Below are 19865 nucleotides of genomic sequence, written 5' to 3' on the forward strand. Positions count from 1 at the left end.
TTGATGACAGCTTTGCACTCTCTTGGCATTATCTCAACCAGCTTCACTTGGGTTTCCCACATATGCTGAGCACTGGTTGGATGCTTTTCCTTCACATTGCGGTCCGACTCGTCCCAAACCATATCAATTTGATATGATAAGTTAATTTGTGGAATGTCTTTCCTTCTTAATGCATTTGAGCCAATCAGTTGTGCTGTGACAAGGTATGGGTGGTATACAGAAGATAACCCTATTTGGTAAAAAGATCAAGTCCATATTATGGCAAGAATAGCTCAAATAAGCAAAGAGAAATGACAGTCCATCATTACTTTAAGACATGAAGGTCAGTCAATCCTGAAAATTTCAAGAATTTCAAGACGAAAGTTTCTTCAAGTGCAGTCGCAAAAACCATCAAGCGCTATGATGAAACTGGCACTCATGAGGACCGCCACAGGAAAGGAAGACCCAGAGTTACCTCTGCTCCAGAGGATAAGTTCATTTGAGTAAACTGCACCTCAGATTGCAGCCCAAATAAATGGTTCACAGAGATCAAGTAACAGACACATCTCAACATCAACTGTTCAGAGGACACTGCTTGAATCAGGCCTTCATGGGCTGAAATGGAACGCGCACACATACACACACACACACACACAGTGGTGGAAAAAGTCCCCAATTGTCATACTTGAGTAAAAGTAAAGATACCTTAATAGAAAATGACTGAAGTAAAACAGAAAGTCACCCAGTAAAATACTACTTGAGTCAAAGTCTAAAAGTATTTGGTTTTAAACATACTTAAGTATCAAGAGTAAATGTAATTGCAAAAATATACTTAAGTATCAAAAGTAAAAGTATAAATAATTCCAAATTCCTTATATTAAGCAAACCAGACAGCAAGATTTTCTTGTTTATTACGTTTACAGATAGCCAGGGGCACACTCCAACACTCAGACATAATTTACAAATGAAGCATGTGTGGTTAGTGAGTCTGTCAGATAAGATGAGGTAGGGATGACCAGGGATGTTCTCTTGATAAGTGTGTGAATGGACCCTTATCTGTCCTGCTAAGCATTGAAAATGTAACGTGTCAGGGAAAATGTATGGAGTAAAAAGTACATCATTCTCTTTAGGAATATAGTGAAGTAAAAGTAGTCCAAAATATAAATAGTAAAGTAAGTAGGGATACCCCAAAAACGACTTAAGTAGTACACACACACACACAAATCAGAACCATGGATAGCCACACCATATTTAACTTACGTTGACTGGACTCAATTGTTTTGGGTATCTTTTAGTTGTCACTGTATTAAACTAACCATTAGCATAGGTGATTTGATTCTGTTGAAATGTAGAAGTTAAAATGGTGCTGGAATAGTGGAGGCAGCTCCTGTTTTCTTTTTGACTTGCGGTAACTCTCCGTGGTTCTAAATCAATGGTTGTTTAGTAGTCCAAAAATGTCAGAAACATTACTTTGCTTGACCATGCTGTAGGTCATGTAACTGTCAGTTATATGCAATATGCTTTGTGGACTTCACTGGACAGATGTTGCTCTCCGTTTTTTTGACGAAACATTGTTCTTCTTATTGTTTCAGCCTTAGGCCCATAAATCACAGTGTCAAGGCATATGAACTAACAGGTTATAGAGCAAGCAAGGTAATTATCACAATACCTAGGTTTTAATAGGTAGGATAGGATAATAGGTGGGATAATAGTAGGATTTTTTTCCTGGCTTGGCGCTACTGCTCAGTGATAGACATTTCAAGTTACTATCCATTATGCTCTTCTGAAAATATAGCTTAATGCATTATGCATGTATGTTGACCTGACCTTGTCTCTCTGTGCATATGCAGGTACACCCTTTGTTGATGCGCGAGCGGCGCTCCGAGTTGCACAGGAACAAGCTGCTGCGGAGGACAGTCAGCGTTCCTGTTGAGGGGAGGCACCATCCAGAGATGGGTAAGTTGGCCATGGGCCCTTCTATCTCTCTGAATTCTTTCTGACCATAGAAATACAGTCAATAGCTTGGAACCTCTGACCATAAAGCACAAATGTAATGTTGTACTTGCTGCTTTTACTTCCTGCTTTACTCTTATGGGGACCCTCGCAATGGCTGCCAGTCCACCCATTATGGCGTCATTTACTTGAATCGGAGGCCCGTTCTACTCATTCTAGTTCTGTGTTTCTGACTCTACCTGTCATGGGCTGCTCTCACCTTTCTCTGCCTTTCTACTTCGGATATTTTGTGATTGTCTTTCTTACTGCCTCTCTGACTCGTCTCTGCCGGCCTCTTTGCCTTACTCCACCTCTCTCACTCTGCCTCTCTGCCTCATGTATGTCTCAGCATTGATACACTCCCATCGTCCACATAGGGCGACTCTCCCCACAACAGTCTTGTGGGGATACTGCAATAGGCCACTCACTCCATATTTGACATGAACCTGTTCAGGTCTGACACAGCAATACTCTCCTATAACGGCACAGGCTACACAGGCCTACTAACTCTAAGCATCTCTATGATATAGCATGTTATCAAACAGCCTTCCATTGAGAGCCATCTGCAGTGAGAGCCCATCCACACTGAGGAGATGCCCATACTGAATGGGATCGATGCCCCCCATGCGGCCAAGGCACCCCAGGCATCCCATTAATGAGCTGATTAACAGAAACCTGCCATGCTGTCATCAGAATTCCACATTTACGGAGTCAGTGTCACGGGAAATGCTTGTGACACAGTGACCCATTTCAGAAAGACTGTGACCTACTGCATAACTTGGAACTGAGATAACTTAGTGAGATCATCATTGGGATAATCCTAAAGTGAGAGTAGATTGGATGCAAGCAAGTGAGTAGATTGCAGACACGTGGATTGGATGGGATAAGGATAATCTACACTACCAGTCAAAAGTTTTAGAACACCTACTTTTTCTTTATTTTTACTATTTTCTACATTGCAGAATAATGGTCAAAACATCAAAACGATGAAATAACACATATGGAATCATATAGTAACCAAAAAAGTGTTAAACAAATGAAAATATATTTTATATTTGAGATTCTTCAAATAGCCACCTTTTGCCTTGATGACAGCTTTGCAAACTCTTGGCATTCTCTCAACCAGCTTCACTTGGATTTCCCACATATGCTGAGCACTGGTTGGCTGCTTTTCCTTCACATTGCGGTCCGACTCGTCCCAAACCATATCAATTTGGTTGAGGTCGGGAGATTGTGGAGACCAGGTCATCTGATGCAGCACTCCACCACTCTACTTCTTGGTCAAATAGCCTTTACACAGCCTAGAGGTGTGTTGGGTCATTGTCCTGTTGAACAACAAATGATAGTCTCACTAAGCCTAAACCAGATGGGATGGTATATCGCTGCAGAATGCTGTGATAGCCATGCTGGTTAAGTGTGCCTTGAATTCTAAATAAATCACAGACAGTGTCAACAGCAAAGCACCCCCACACCATAACACCTCCTCCTCCATGCTTTACGGTGGGAAATACACATGCGGAGATAATCTGTTCACCCACACCGCGTCTCACAAAGACAGGGCGGTTGGATCCAAAAATCGCAAATTTGGACTCCAGACCAAAGGACACATTTCCACCGGTCTAATGGGTTTCTTGGCCCAAGCAAGTCTCTTCTTATTATTGGTATCCTTTAGTAGTGGTTTCTTTGCAGCAATTCGACCATGAAGGCCTGATTCACACAGTCTCCTCTGAACAGTTGCTGTTGAGATGTGTCTGTTACTTGAACTCTGTGAAGCATTTATTTGGGCTGCAATTTCTGAGGCTCGTAAGAGCGAGTTTCATCATAGTGTTTGATGGTTTTTCTGACTTCACTTGAAGATGTTCTTGAAATTTTCAGCATTGACTGAAAAAGTAATGATGGACTGTCATTTCTCTTTCCTTATTTGAGCTGTTCTTCCCATAATAGGGACTGACCCCACACCTGAGTAGGTGTTCTAAAACATTTGACCGGTATAAACAAATCTTTGAAAATCCAATTTTGACAAGACTTCAAAAAAGAAAAAAAGGACACAAAGGCATGGAATCAAAATGACAGGCTAAACTGTCCAATGATACACAAGATCGAGAAAGCAAACAATGCTCTATGGGGGATGAGGTCAAATAGACCTTCCGATGTTGTCCTCTACTCACGTAAGTGCTTCATTCCAGGGACACATACAGTACAAGTCATAGATTACTCTTGTGTTATAAAAAAAAACAAGCTTGAATTTGTATCCATCTTGGTATGCATCCAATGTGTTTATGTACTGTATCTATACATCAAACGTGAATTTTCATTTATCATCGTTTTGATAAATGAAGACACTTGACAACAATCCCAGCTCGGTCCTGATGTAATGACCATCTCTGATGAAGACATTTGGCTCTGCATCTATGATTAGGGACACATACGATACTTCAGTACGCTCTTTGGATTGGATACGGAAAGTTACTCAGACGCAATTAGTCTACTTCCCCATCCACTTCCTTGTATTGCACCTTGAAAGCACGGAAACGGTTAAAGTTGGAGCAATCAACATGCAATTAAGGCATTCATCTTGCTAGATAATTGCAGTGTGCTGTAAATGTGTTATGCAAATATCTATTGTAATTAGAATTTCAACCTAAACACTATCCACAGATGTTCTGCATGCAGCCACACAGACCAACCCAAAGTCTTTGCTCTGTGCGGAGCTGTCCAAGGTTACTGAAACAGCTCTCATCTTTGGTGGATTTTAGCCCATGTTGGGCCCTCTGTCCATGGTGTTGAAACACCCTATGTACCCTGGACATATTTAAGGTACAAATAAGGTACAGTAGTTACAATAGGGAGACAAAGGCCTCCCGAGTGGTGCAGCAATCTAAGGCACTGTATTGCAGCGCTGAGGCGCCACTACAGTCTGGGGTTCAAGAAGTGCGGCTTGGCGGGTCATGTTTCAAAGGATGCATGTCTTGACCTTCGCCTGTCCCGAGCCCGTTGAGTTGCAGTGATGAGACAAGGTCATAACTACCAATTGTGGGGAAGAAATGGGTAAAAAAAAAAAAAAAATTAAGAAAAAAAAATGAATAGGGAGACAGACTGTGTGGGGCGGTAGTGCCAATAGTGGAGTATAAGGAATCTGGCTTGAATAGCAGTTGCTGCATTATGGTGGAGGTACTGTATTTAAACTATATTAAATGGTTGCAATTGCAGTAGCATGCTTAATGGAAACTATAAGCACTACAGAGTAAAAAGTGGTGGTATGTTGTATATTGCTGCAAAATGTTAGATGTCACGTTTCTGAGCCATTCAGCCATAAAGGGAAGTTATTGAAACTGTGTAGCTGGGGTTGTCTCTGTACTGTAGCATGTTTCTGTATTTACTGGCAGGGTAAGTTACATTTGTGTTAACTTGTCAAAGAGCAGGTCTGACCTACCACAAAACCCCTGTTTACCATATCAGATGTTAACCAAGTGAAACTCAGGCTGTTTCAAGCAGGCCACCATAGTCCCTGTGGCCAAGGAAGCGACGGTAACCTGCCTAAATGATTACCGCGCTGCAGCACTCACGTTGGTAGCCATGAAGTGCTTTGAAAGGCTGGTCATGGCTCACATCAACAGCATCCTCCCGGATGCCCTAGACCCACTCCAATTCGCATACCGCCCCAACAGATCCACAGATGACGCAATCTCAATCACACTCCACACTGCCCTTTCCCACCTGGACAAAAGGAACACCTATGTGAGAATGCTGTTCATTGATTACAGCTCAGCTTTCAACACCATAGTGCCCACAAAGCTCATCACTAAGCTAAGGACCATGGGACTAAACACCTCCCTCTTCAACTAGATCCTGGACTTCCTGACGGGCCGCTCCCAGGGGGTAAGGGTAGGCAACAACACGTCTGCCACGCTGGTCTTCAACACTGGGGCCCCTAAGGGGTGTGTACTTAGTCCCTCCTGTACTCCCTGTTCGCCCACGACTGCGTGGCCAAACACGACTCCAACACCATCATTAAGTTTGCTGATGAAACAACAGTGGTAGGCATGATCACGACAATGAGGGAGCAGGTCAGAGAACTGGCAGTGTGGTGACAGGACAACAACCTCTCCCTCAATGTGAGCAAGACAAAGGAGCTGATCGTGGACTACAGGAAAAGGCGGGCCGAACAGGCCCCCATTAACATCGACGGGGCTGTAGTGGAGCGGGTCGAGAGTTTCAAGTTCCTTGGTGTCCACATCACCAACAAACTATCATGTTCCAAACACACCAAGACAGTCGTGAAGAGGGCACGACAACACCTTTTTCCCCCCCAGGAGACTGAAAATATTTGGCATGGATCCCCAGATCCTCAAAAATGTATACAGCTGCACTATCGAGAGCATCCTGACCGGTTGCATCCCCGCCTGGTATGGCAACTGCTCGGCATCTGACCGTAAGCGCTACAGAGGGTAGTGCGTACAGCCCAGTACATCACTGGGGCCAAGCTTCCTGCCATCCAAAACCCATATAATAAGCGGTGTCAGAGGAAGGCCCATAAAATTGTCAGAGACTCCAGTCACCCAAGTCATAGACTGTTTTCACTGCTACCGCTACGTGTGACAAATAAAGTTTGATTTGATTTGATAGAGCAAGGTCAGCAAAGGGACTTGATTATGTAATATAATGAGAGAAACAATCCTTTTAAATCTTTATTGGCATTGAAGTGCATGCTCCTGATTCTATTGGCTCTCTTGCAATAACGTTCATTCAAAGAGTACATTCTGTGCTAATAGAAGGAAAATATATTGTTTTCTCTCTCTCTTATTAACCTCCTCAAAATTGGATGTGATTATCTGCATTAATGAAGTTGGCCTTCGATGTTATGTGTTTGAAATTGACTTTCACCACGGCTGCTCAGTCATTGAGAGAAATACATGTTATCTGAATGAATTAACCTCAGGCTAAATCAAAAACATCATGTAGCTAGCTAACTGCTTATCTGATTGATAGCCTTTGGCTGAATGGAAATTCAATGTAAAAAACACAACGTGTTGTTCGTATTTTCCTCCATTATAAGCTTGTGTTCTCCGTCTACTGGGACAACATTGGCATTTTGATATTTTATTTATAGGAGTTGTTCCACATCCCATCTTAAAGGTGCAACACTAGCGTGTATAACTGAACTAATTTCTCCTCCAATAACTTTAAGAAAATGAATCATAATAAACAGTATAAATTATGGCTTTTCCCCAGCCTTTTAACTCATTAAAACAACATGCAATGTCTTTGAGGTTCCACCAGGGACAAAACAACTGTCAGGGTAAGAGTGGAACTCAGATGTGGTTCATGTTTGCAGCATACTCCAGCAGCTACCGCTAACTTGCCAACCCATCAACAACCTCAGTACAGTTACCATGCATGTGCGTAGTTTGTATTCTCTAGCATTATATATTAGATTAGTGAGTCTGTTACTCAGATGTATCTTTGTTTTGAGCAATTCAGCCTCCGTTGACACCAAAAATCTACTGCAACATTACGCAATACGATCCCATTAGCCAACCCCAATTATGCTATTCTCTGTTTGCTACCACATGGGAATACTAAAGGACACTTCAATATGTTTTAATTGCAGCATGAAGCATACATAGTACTGTAGCAGTATCAACAACAGTATTGTTTGTTTTAGTGAGACTATTAGTACTATATAAAGTTAAGAGTGCAGGATGACAGGGAGCCTGTGAGTCTGTCACTGATGGAACTGCAAATCCACCCCCAAAGCTGCCGCTTGTCTTTGGGGAGATTTGCTGAGTCATCTTGCTGTCTTAATGTTGGAACTCCGAATGAATACAAATGGAGCGCTACTGTAGCTTTGTTTAACGGTTCATGGACATGAGAAGGGGAACATTCACTGGGGAAAGGGGCAGAGAGAGAGAGATGGTTCATGGAATTGTATGCCTACTAAGCTAGAATCAATACTGTTTTCTGGCAACATTTTACATCACTGTTCCCACACTTCTTCGAAATGACGTAAAGCTACTTCATGTGGAACAAGTAGTCAAATTATATTTCACTTAAAGGGAAGATTGTAGAATGAAGTTTATTTTAAAACATTATGATTTGTTTTATACCCTATCACTTTACATTTGTATTTTGGGAGAAATTTATATTTTAACCGAATTTGACCGAAGTCAGGTCGGAAAAGCGTTCGGAAATGTAACATGAAGAGGAGCACTACAGGAGTAGGAGTGAAACCACTGCCCACATAAGACGGTGAATCCCCACATCATACAGAGTCCTACTATTGTTAAAAATACACTGCTCAAAAAAATAAAGGGAACACTTAAACAACACAATGTAACTCCAAGTCAATCACACTTCTGTGAAATCAAACTGTCCACTTAGGAAGCAACACTGATTGACAATAAATTTCACATGCTGTTGTGCAAATGGAATAGACAAAAGGTGGAAATTATAAGCAATTAGTAAGACACCCCCAAAAAAGGAATGGTTCTGCAGGTGGTGACCACACACCACTTCTCAGTTCCTATGCTTCCTGGCTGATGTTTTGGTCACTTTTGAATGCTGGCGGTGCTTTCACTCTAGTGGTAGCATGAGACGGAGTCTATAACCCACACAAGTGGCTCAGGTAGTGCAGTTCATCCAGGATGGCACATCAATGCGAGCTGTGACAAAAAATGTTTGTTGTGTCTGTCAGCGTAGTGTCCAGAGCATGGAGGCGCTACCAGGAGACAGGCCAGTACATCAGGAGACATGGAGGAGGCCGTAGGAGGGCAACAACCCAGCAGCAGGACCGCTACCTCCGCCTTTGTGCAAGGAGGTGCACTGCCAGAGCCCTGCAAAATGACCTCCAGCAGGCCACAAATGTGCATGTGTCAGCATATGGTCTCACAAGGGGTCTGAGGATCTCATCTCGGTACCTAATGGCAGTCAGGCTACCTCTGGCGAGCACATGGAGGGCTGTGCGGCCCCACAAAGAAATGCCACCCCACACCATGACTGACCCACCGCCAAACCGGTCATGCTGGAGGATGTTGCAGGCAGCAGAACGTTCTCCACGGCGTCCCAAGACTCTGTCACGTCTGTCACATGTGTTCATGTGCTCAGTGTGAACCTGCTTTCATCTGTGAAGAGCACAGGGCGCCAGTGGCGAATTTGCCAATCTTGGTGTTCTCTGGCAAATGCCAAACGTCCTGCACGGTGTTGGGCTGTAAGCACAACCCCAACCTGTGGACGTCGGGCCCTCATACCACCCTCATGGAGTCTGTTTCTGACCGTTTGAGCAGACACATGGACATTTGTGGCCTGCTGGAGGTCATTTTGCAGGGCTCTGGCAGTGCACCTCCTTGCACAAAGGCGGAGGTAGCGGTCCTGCTGCTGGGTTGTTGCCCTCCTACGGCCTCCTCCATGTCTCCTGATGTACTGGCCTGTCTCCTGGTAGCGCCTCCATGCTCTGGACACTACGCTGACGGACACAGCAAACCTTTTTGCCACAGCTCGCATTGATGTGCCATCCTGGATGAGCTGCACTACCTGAGCCACTTGTGTGGGTTGTAGACTCCGTCTCATGCTACCACTAGAGTGAGAGCACCGCCAGCATTCAAAAGTGACCAAAACATCAGCCAGGAAGCATAGGAACTGAGAAGTGGTGTGTGGTCACCACCTGCAGAACCATTCCTTTTTGGGGGGTGTCTTACTAATTGCCTATAATTTCCACCTTTTGTCTATTCCATTTGCACAACAGCATGTGAAATTTATTGTCAATCAGTGTTGCTTCCTAAGTGGACAGTTTGATTTCACAGAAGTGTGATTGACTTGGAGTTACATTGTGTTGTTTAAGTGTTCCCTTTATTTTTTTGAGCAGTGTATATATTTTGGCACTCTGAATAAAGCCAATTTATCATCTGATCATATCCTCTGATTTGTTTTACTCTGTATCAGCTCATTAAAAAAATAAACACTAATACAGCTCGCTGGCCTTTTGCATAGCCCCTTTCCACCCCTGGCTTACCCCTACTAGCTAACCACTAGCAGTCTTGAAACACATCACTTATTAACAGTTCAGCACATCAGCATTTCTCGCTGATACACAAAATCTGCTACACAACATCAAGATAAACCTTTACCATCATAATAGACATTGAACATCTATAACCGAACTGGCTAAGACTCTGTTGTTGGCCGATTGTAGCTATAGCTAATTACATGCTAACCTGAGTGCTACTACTAGCAGCAGTAAACCCAGGTATAATGGCTAAAACAAACATTGATTACCATGATATCCTGCAAAAACAGATCAGTGTGTACTACCCCTCAAAGCCGTAATGTTTTGTTGGTCTAGGAGTTTCTGATAAATGTAATTCAAATTGCGAAAATATGTGTATAAAAACATTTTTTTTCATAAACTTTTGTATAAGATGGAATATCAATCTACATTGTTAGATTTGTGGAAATATATTGTGCAACCTTCTCTTTAATAAGCGTAACAACCAGCAGTGTAGAGAGTGCTACTACACAGTAAATATGTATTCCTTGGGGCTGTATATTATAAAAAATTAGGCAAATGTGATTTAAAGATAATGTTTTTATAATTAACATCTTAGCTACAATACATTTTTTTCAAGACGGGTCTTTTAGAATCCTCTTTGTAATTGAAATTTTGACCAAAAAAATCCCCCTTTAATAAATGATTACTGATCAATTTATCAATTACAAGGTACAAGAAATGACATGTTAAGAAATGGAGTGAAGCACCATTGAAAACCATGCCTAAATTAGAAAATAGCTTTTTATGCAGAGCAGCTATGTAAATGTCGACATTATGTAAGTGCTCACATATCCTGTGATATATCCTGAGGATGAAATAGAGCAATAACAATAACAACAGCAGTAGCAGCACAGCTCCTGGTTTGACTGGCAGTTGTCCATGGGTCTCTTGTGTAGGCTGGTTTCCCTTCCTCAGCCCTGAGTGTGTAAGTCAGCTCTCATACATTGGTTGGCTGTAGTCTTAAAATACTTCCCTCTACAAAATATCTCTCTGCACTGAGACTAGGGTCAGGGATTTACTGCAACTTTCTTCAACTTCAATTAAACTCAGTCTCAAATAGCCACCTGTCCCTTTAAATAGCTGGGCATCGGCACACATTTCAGCAAATACATAAGTATTCAGACCCTTTGCTATCAGACTCAAAATTGAGCTCAGGTGCATCCTGTTTCCATTGATCATCCTTGAGATGTTTCTACAACTTGATTGGAGTCCACCTGTGGTAAATTCAATTGATTGGACATGAATTGGAAAGGCACACACCTGTCTATATAAGGTCCCACAGTTGACAGTGCATGTCAGAGCAAAAACCAAGCCATGAGATCAAAGGAATTGTCCGTAGAGCTCCGAGACAGAATTGTGTCGATGCACAGATCTGGGGAAGGGTACCAAAACATTTCTGCAGCGCTGAAGGTCCCCAAGAACACAGTGACCTCCATCATTCTTAAATGGAAGAAGTTTGGAACCACCAAGACTCCTCCTAGAGCTGGCCGCCCGGCCAAACTGAGCAATCGGGGGAGAAGAGCCTTGGTCAGGGAGGTGACCAAGAACCCAATTGTCAATCTGACAGAGCTCTGGAGTTCCTCTGTGGAGATGGGAGAACCTTCCAGAAGGACAACCATATCTGCAGCACTCCACAAATCAGGCCTTTATGGTAGAGTGGCAAGACAGAAGCCACTCCTCAGTAAAAGGCACATGACAGCCTGCTTGGAGTTTGCCAAAAGGCACCTAAAGACTCTCAGACCATGAGAAACAAGATTCTCTGTTCTGATGAAACCAAGATTCAACTCTTTGGCCTGAATGCCAAGCGTCACATCTGGAGGAAACCTGGCACCATCCCTATAGTTAACCATGGTGGTGGCAACATCATGCTGTGGGGATGTTTTTCAGCGGCAGGGATTGGGAGACTAGTCAGGATCGAGGCAAAGTACAGAGAGATCCTCGATGAACACCTGCTCCAGAGCGCTCAGGACCTAAAGGCAACGCAGGAGTGGCTTCCAAACAAGTTTTTGAATGTCCTTGAGATGCCCAGCCAGAGCCTGGACTTGAACCTGATCAAATATCATTGCAGAGACCTGAAAATAGCTGACAGAGCTTGAGATGATCTGCAGAGAAGAATGGGAGAAACTCCCCAAATACAGGTGTTCCAAGCTTGTAGCGTCATACCCAAGAAGACTTGAGGTTGTAATCGCTGCCAAAGGTGCTTAAACAAAGTACTGAGTAAAGGGTCTGAATACTTATGTGAATGTGATATCTGTTTTTTATTTTTAAGACATTTGTTAAAATGTTTAAAAAAAATAGTTTTCGCTTTGTCAATATGAGGTATTGGGTGTAGATTGATGAGGGAAAAAAACAATTTAATACATTTTAGAATAAGGCTGTAACCTAACAAAATTTTTAAAAGGCAAGGGGTCTGAATACTTTCCGAAGGCACTGTATAGACCAAGGTCAAATTGCGTGGGACAAATTGACCCAGAACATCATGGATGTCACTATTCCGGTAGCGGGTCTAATTTAATTGTAAAACATGTAATTATGGGGTCTACCGAGTGGCGCAGAATTCTAAGGCACTGCATTGCAGTGCTAGAAGCGTTACTACAGACCCGGGTTCATTTCCGGGCTGTGCCACAACTGGCTGGGAGTCCCATAGGACAGCGCACAATTGGCCCAACGTCACCCGGGTTAGGGGAGGATTTTACTTGGCTCATCGTTCTCTAGCGACTCCTTGTGGCAGGCCGGGTACCTGCGGGCTGATCCCGGTCACCAGTTGAAAGGTGTTTCCCCGACACATTGGTGTGGCTGGCTTCCGGGTTAAGCTGGCGGGTGTTAAGGAGCGCGGTTAGGTGAGTCATGTTTCCAAGGACGCATGACTCCACCTTTGCTTCTCCCGAGCCCATTGGGGATTTGCAGCGATGAGAGACGATTGAAAATTGGGGAGAAAAAGGGCATTAAAATACAAACAAACAAACAAAAAAAGAATGACGTGTTTTAGAAGTTTGAGACCCATACTTAGGAAAGTAGATGAAGGGTCATGGTGGTAGAGTTACGTAAAATAGTATTTTTGTGATTTTCAAACTCTAAGGGAAGCGTTAAATTGACAATAGTCTGGTGGGTGAGAATATAATCAATTGTTACATTTTATATGAAGAATCTGATGAACAGTGCAGCCTGAAATTGACATAGAGGCAGGGAAACAAAACGGAGTCCCAAAAAGTGACTTGTCAAAATGATCCTACAGAGTCACAAGCAGGTAAGACGTGTTGATGTCTATATACACTGCTCAAAAAAATAAAGGGAACACTTAAAGAACACAATGTAACTCCAAGTCAATCACACTTCTGTGAAATCAAACTGTCCACTTAGGAAGCAACACTGATTGACAATACATTTCACATGCTGTTGTGCAAATGGAATAGACAAAAGGTGGAAATTATAGGCAATTAGCAAAACAGGAGTGATTCTGCAGGTGGTGACCACAGACCACTTCTCAGTTCCTATGCTTCCTGGCTGATGTTTTGGTCACTTTTGAATGCTGGCGGTGCTCTCACTCTAGTGGTAGCATGAGACGGAGTCTACAACCCACACAAGTGGCTCAGGTAGTGCAGTTCATTCAGGATGGCACATCAATGCGAACTGTGGCAAAAAGGTTTGCTGTGTCTGTCAGCGTAGTGTCCAGAGCATGCAGGCGCTACCAGGAGACAGGCCAGTACATCAGGAGACGTGGAGGAGGCCGTAGGAGGGCAACAACCCAGCAGCAGGACCGGTACCTCCGCCTTAGTGCAAGGAGGTGCACTGCCAGAGCCCTGCAAAATGACCTCCAGCAGGCCACAAATGTACATTGTGTTGTTTAAGTGTTCCCTTTATTTTTTTGAGCAGTGTAGTATCAGAAAGAGCAGATTCTGCAGTTTCCAAATGACTCTTAAAAATGACCCATTGAGCTGTTTTTCAAAATACAACTTTTTGGCAGAATTACTGTGATTACTGTCAACACTCAAAGCACTTATATTTAAGCTCAAAATATGCCACTCTGTATTTTAATGCATTTTCTTAAATTCATAATGTTTCTTAAGACCTCCAGGGGACCATGACACAATGTCCCAAGAACATTTTGAAAATGTCTTTGGGGATGTCCCCGGGTCCAACCAGGAACTACACAAATCCTCCAGGGGACCATGACACAACGTACTAAGAACGTTCAGGGGAACCTTCAGGGGTCAAACCTAGTACTATAAAAAGGTCTCCCAGAGAACGTTCCCTTGGGACCATTGCACAACGTCCTAAGGACTAGTAAAATGAAAGTCATGAGAACGTCCGAGAAAGGTCCTGACATGGTCCTCAGTGACGTACAAGGAACTAGACAGAAGTACCCCAAAGAATTCTCCCTTGGGACCATCACGCAACGTTCTAACGTCAATGGGATAACATCCCACTGAGACCATTTAGGGACCTAATGGGAATGCCGCCGAATGTCCTCAGGTCATCTCCTGTTTGCTGGGATATAAACTAGAACAGTGGTCACCAACCTTTTCTTTATTGAGATCACTTTCTAAGTCAAAGTGCAAGCTGAGTTCAATTCTCTGCTGGGCACAGGAGATCAAGTGCGCCTACAACGTAGCCTTTTGTGTGATGTCAATTAAATGATCTGTAGCCTAACAGGGCCTAACAGTGAATGGGAAAATAAGTACAGGGCAGTTATATTTCCAATGAAATTAACTTCCTAAAAATGATATGCTATTTACATTGACGGGGAAAAAATGTAGTAAGAGAGGTCATATGTAGTAAGAGAGGTCTGATTTTCTCCATGTACTGTAGGCCCTTATATTTCAAAACTCAAGTCTCAAGCTAGGTCAGTGGCGACCCGTCATTCAGGGCAGGTGGAGCAGAGCCTGTTATGAAACCCACCTGTTTAGTTTAAAAGAAAAATATATATTGTTTGCCTGTTTTGCTAGTTATTTTGGCATTGTATTGAGTTGATAAAGCTGCATGCAGACATGGTCTCTTTTTTGCTTTCTTGAGTAAGACAGCTCCAAAATGCAAGTGTTTCAGCCTAGTTCAGTGCTTTCTGTGGAGGGGCAGCCAGCGGAAAATACAGAGCATAGGTGTTGTTAATCTTCTCTAGTTGCGCCATGATTGGCTCTGTGTTCTGTCACTCATGGTGACGTTACGTCATCTCAAAATCTACAGGGAGAGCTAGAAAGTTCAAGCCCCTTGGGTGCTGCCATAGGTTTACATTAGAAGTGCCCATCCAATAAGGCTCAAGGTCATTGGCCACAGATAAAATGACATCAAATTACGTTATATCTACAGTAGCTTTGATTGGACCTATCGATCATGTCAACATCATACTTTCAAAATCTTAACTAGCAAGTTAGAGAAAACAGTCATTATCATGAATCACACCAACAATCTACTGGTAAATCGTGTTCAATCTTTGTCATATGAAGAGAAAGGATAGATAAAATGTATCGGTGCTCATCGGCCATTGGACATAAACATTACACAACAACATATTCAACAATGAGTGATTTGGAAGGAATCAGTGGCTAACTGCAAGCATTGCAAAGCAATCACTAATTTGCTTCCCCTGCCTGCTATTTGGTGGAGAGGGTGTGTGGTCCAAGTCTGGGTTTAAGGGTCTCTTTTCAAAGCTTAAAAGGATAAACATTCTCACGCAACACCATAGGCCAGAAAAGGTGGAATACATTGGCCTTGCTGTCAATCCAGCATGACTTCTGACGCGTTCAAAACAACTTGAAATGCAGAACTGGGAAATCTCAGACTTCAGTGTGTTCTTGACAACTGGGAACTCTGAAAAAACGAGCTTCGACTGGGAAAATAAGTTTTGAACGGTTATCCAATACGGAATTCGAAGTCGGGAACTCAGGCCTCTTTCTAGAGCTCCGACCTGAAGATGTCATGATTCGATCTTGTTTTTTTCCGAGTTCCCAGTTGTCTTGAAAGCACCATAAATCGATGCCAGAATTCCAGACTTTGATGACAAAGTTTCATGACAAAATTTGCCCACAATAAGGACCACTGCACCACCTTCCTGTTCAAGTGAGCACAACACAATGGTGAGTCCTAAAATGTCTTGCTGCTGCATAAATTATGTAATATGCAAGGGAGATATGTATACTGCAGCTAAGAAAGTAATACTAAGTGTATGTTGTGTAGTAAGCTGTTAGTAGCCCATGTGCATCACCTTAATAATTTGGTCCCTTTCCCCCTCATGACTTAGCCTACTGTTCTGACTTGGTGGTGCACATGTAGCCTACAGCCTGTTTTAGAGAAATGCCATCATCGAATATTGTAAGAGCTTTCATTGTCTGCTTATACAGTATGCCCCCTTTATTTATCCTTCGGTTCTGACTTGTGTACAGGGAGAATACTGTAAGAATGGCCCATGTTCTGAATTCTGTCGCTGTTCATTTCAAAAGTGCTGATATATAGTTATATTGACAACGTCCATCTTAGATGGCTCGTTAATGTCTTAATCAAAATTACAGATTGCCTCTTATTCCCTCATCGTTCCCTTATGCTATGGCTTGTACATCTCAATTGTCAGTAGAAACCACATTTGTTTAAGCAAGTCAGCCATATCCCAGCTATGTTTTTTAAAAAGGCGTTGAGGTTGAATTCATTGTTTTTCGCTGTGTGCTCGTCGAAGCTGCTGTAGACATGGTGACCTAAGCCAGGGGTTCTCAAAAATAATATACAATGTAATATTATGAATCTAAAATGTATGTTCTTAACCCTGGGCAACATAGGCCTGGTAGGTTTACAGGGATATTGGTATCCACAATAAGCCTATTCTTCACTAATTGTATTCTCCCCCACAATAAAAAAACAACAACATAAATGCACTGTAATTTAAGCTTTAAAACTGCACCCATTTCTCTCTGCCTCATTAAAAAAAAATTGAATTGCAGGACATTAGCTTTAAAGCTGCAATAACAATGAAAATCTCTGCCTCATTAAAACAACGTGTAGAATTGCAGGAAATTAGCTTGAAAACTGCAAGATGTTCTCTCCGATGCCAAGAGGCGGGCCTTTAAAACATTTCTTCCCAGGGCCAGAGACTTGGTTTGTCCAGCCATGCACTGCCGAAGTCATAGTAAAACTTATTGTATGCTATTCTTATCCCACTGGAGTTGTGTTCTGACTATGGAATAGCCTGCAGACTAAACTTAAACTTGAGACTCTTGTCCCCCTTGCCCATTTTAAATATTTATTGGAGGATTTTTATTTTTGTATTGCTTGTAACTGTTTCGGGTAATGCAAGTTCTTGTGCTGTTAGTAGAATAACATATGTGTAAATGTAATCTGTTCCTGTATTTTTTGTGTTATCTGTGATCGTTTTGTTTGTCTTGTGTAGTTTCTTAATCATTGTACCTAAACTGTATTTGTAAACATGTATACGCAGGGCCCAGCTGTAAAAGAGACCTTGGTCTCAGTCTGTGTTCCTTGTTGAAATAAAGGTATAATAATTAGGAATTTGCTATCACAAAAGGTGTCCCCTGCCCCCAAAAGTTTGAAAACCCCTGATCTAAGCTATCCAATTGGCCAGCAGAATGCCTACATGTGCACCTGATTTAGCGCTCTTGGCCTGCCGAGTTTGTATCTTCAGACAAATAAAATGGTTAAAATGGGAACACTTCGCCTACCCGGCATGCAGGGAAGATGAATCAAGTGCACCTATCACATTACTGGCGAAAAGGCTACTACAAAAAAATATTTTTTAAATTGATTGCATGATTGTACCTTTCGTTTAAGCTGCTGTACCAAAAGATTAGTTATCGCTGCATCCTCCACATAAATGTCATAATGGGTACTGGGTGGCTGTATCACTGTCATTTGACCAAATGAGATCGATCGGGGCAGGCAGCCAGTTGCGGCCTTCTTCATTATCCCACATGAATCGTTCTGAAAGCGACTGTTGAGTTCCATAAGTTGTCTGTCCAATATCTCATTCCATTATGCCTGTAAATCCAAGTTGCTCCTAACGGGGGCTGCATTCCCCACTGCATGGGTCCGGCGATCCTCAAAAGGTTCTACAGCTGCAACATCGAGAGCATGCTGACTGGTTGCATCACTGCCTGGTACGGCAATTGCTCGGCCTCCGAATGCATGGAACTACAGAGGGTAGTGCGTACGGCCCAGTACATTACTGGGGCTAAGCTGCCTGCCATCCAGGACCTCTATACCAGGCGGTGTCAGAGGAAGGCCCTGAAAATTGTCAAAGACCCCAGCCACCCCAATCATAGACTGTTCTCTCTACTACCGCATGGCAAGCGGTACCGGAGTGCCAAGTCTAGGACAAAAAGGCTTCTCAACAGTTTTTACCCCCAAGCCATAAGACTCCTGAACAGGTAATCAAATGGCTACCCAGACTATTTGCATTGTGTGCCCCCCCAACCCCCCCAATCCCTCTTTTAGGCTGCTGCTACTCTCTGTTTGTCATATATGCATAGTCACTTTAACTATACATTCATGTACATACTACCTCAATTGGGCCGACCAACCAGTGCTCCTGCATATTGGCTAACCGGGCTATCTGCATTGTGTCCCGTCACCCACCACCCTCCAACCCCTCTTTTACACTACTGCTACTCTCTGTTCATCATATATGCATAGTCACTTTAACCCTATCTATATGTACATACTATCTCAATCAGCCCGACTAACCGGTGTCTGTATGTAGCCTCGCTACTGTATATAGCCTCGCTACTGTTATTTTTCACTGTCTTTTTACATTTGTTTTTATTTCTTTACTTACCTATTGTTCACCTAATACCTTATTTGCACTATTGGTTAGAGCCTGTAAGTAAGCATTTCACTGTAAGGTCTACACCTGTTGTATTCGGCGCACGTGACAAATAAACGTTGATTTGATTTGATGTAACATGCGAGTTGCCAAACCTTGCTGGCAGTTTTCTGTTTCGGGAACTGGTAGCTACATCCCAATTCTGGATTCATCTGTAAGCTTAAGGATTTTATCGAAATCACCACCCAATCCCACCCGTGCCTACGCCCCTGACACACACACAAACACACACACACACACACACACACACACACACACACACACACACACACACACACACACACCTCACCTTCTCCTGACATGAAATGTGTTCCAGCGCTTTAGTACAGCAGCATATTCTTATGGGAAATAAATGACACCATTCAGTTGCTACTACACAGCAACCCCCTGCAACTCAGACTATTATGTTCTGACACCCTAACCCCCCCCCCCCCCCCCCCCCCCCCCACCCCCCCCCCCCCCCCCCCCCCGACTCAGACTAGTACTGTATGTACTGACAACCCCAACAGCTAATGCTGTACCATTCCAAAGGACAATATCTCTAACACAAGATGTCAATCATTTCTCTCCCTTATGGCTTTCATAGACCATGACTCGCTCCTTTTGCATACAAATGTATGCTTTTGCTATATTTCCTCTTTGTGCATCTCAAATAGATGCCTGCCAGTTGCTACAAATGGGTTAGCCAAGAATCAGTAGTCGTTACTGCCATACACAATTAAATGGATGGAGTCGAAATGGAGGGAGTTGGGTGTTGAAGAAAGTGCCCAAGCAAAGATAAAACAACCTTGGTCCTCACGTCATGTACAAGAGCATTTATGCCAGTACATCCGTTTACACAAAAGAGGCAAAAATAGCTATTGACTGGAGAGTATTGCTGAGAAATATAAGGACAGTGCGGTGTGGTCTTGAAGTCATAACGGATATTACATGTCATTATGATGGCCAACTTTCCTTCATGTAGTACAAATTGTATTAGAGCTTGCTCTAGCCCCCCTCTCTCTCTGTCTGTCTCTCTATCTCTCCATC

General features: G+C 43.0%; 1 protein-coding gene across 11 annotated transcripts in view; it reads left to right on the forward strand.

Moving 5' to 3' along the window:
- LOC129857490 (ras/Rap GTPase-activating protein SynGAP-like) overlaps window positions 1–19865 on the forward strand; it is a 110559-nt gene that overhangs the window by 31905 nt on the left and 58789 nt on the right. For all 11 annotated transcript variants that reach the window (XR_008759909.1, XM_055925809.1, XM_055925802.1 and 8 more), the window contains one exon: window positions 1830–1935. Coding sequence is in view for 10 of the 11 variants with exons in the window: in XM_055925809.1 (XP_055781784.1) it covers window positions 1830–1935 (106 nt within the window). In the remaining variant the exon portion in view is untranslated. The remainder of the gene's footprint in view (window positions 1–1829; window positions 1936–19865) is intronic.

This window comes from Salvelinus fontinalis, chromosome 6 (assembly GCF_029448725.1).
Source record: "Salvelinus fontinalis isolate EN_2023a chromosome 6, ASM2944872v1, whole genome shotgun sequence".
Classification (NCBI taxonomy): domain Eukaryota; kingdom Metazoa; phylum Chordata; class Actinopteri; order Salmoniformes; family Salmonidae; genus Salvelinus; species Salvelinus fontinalis.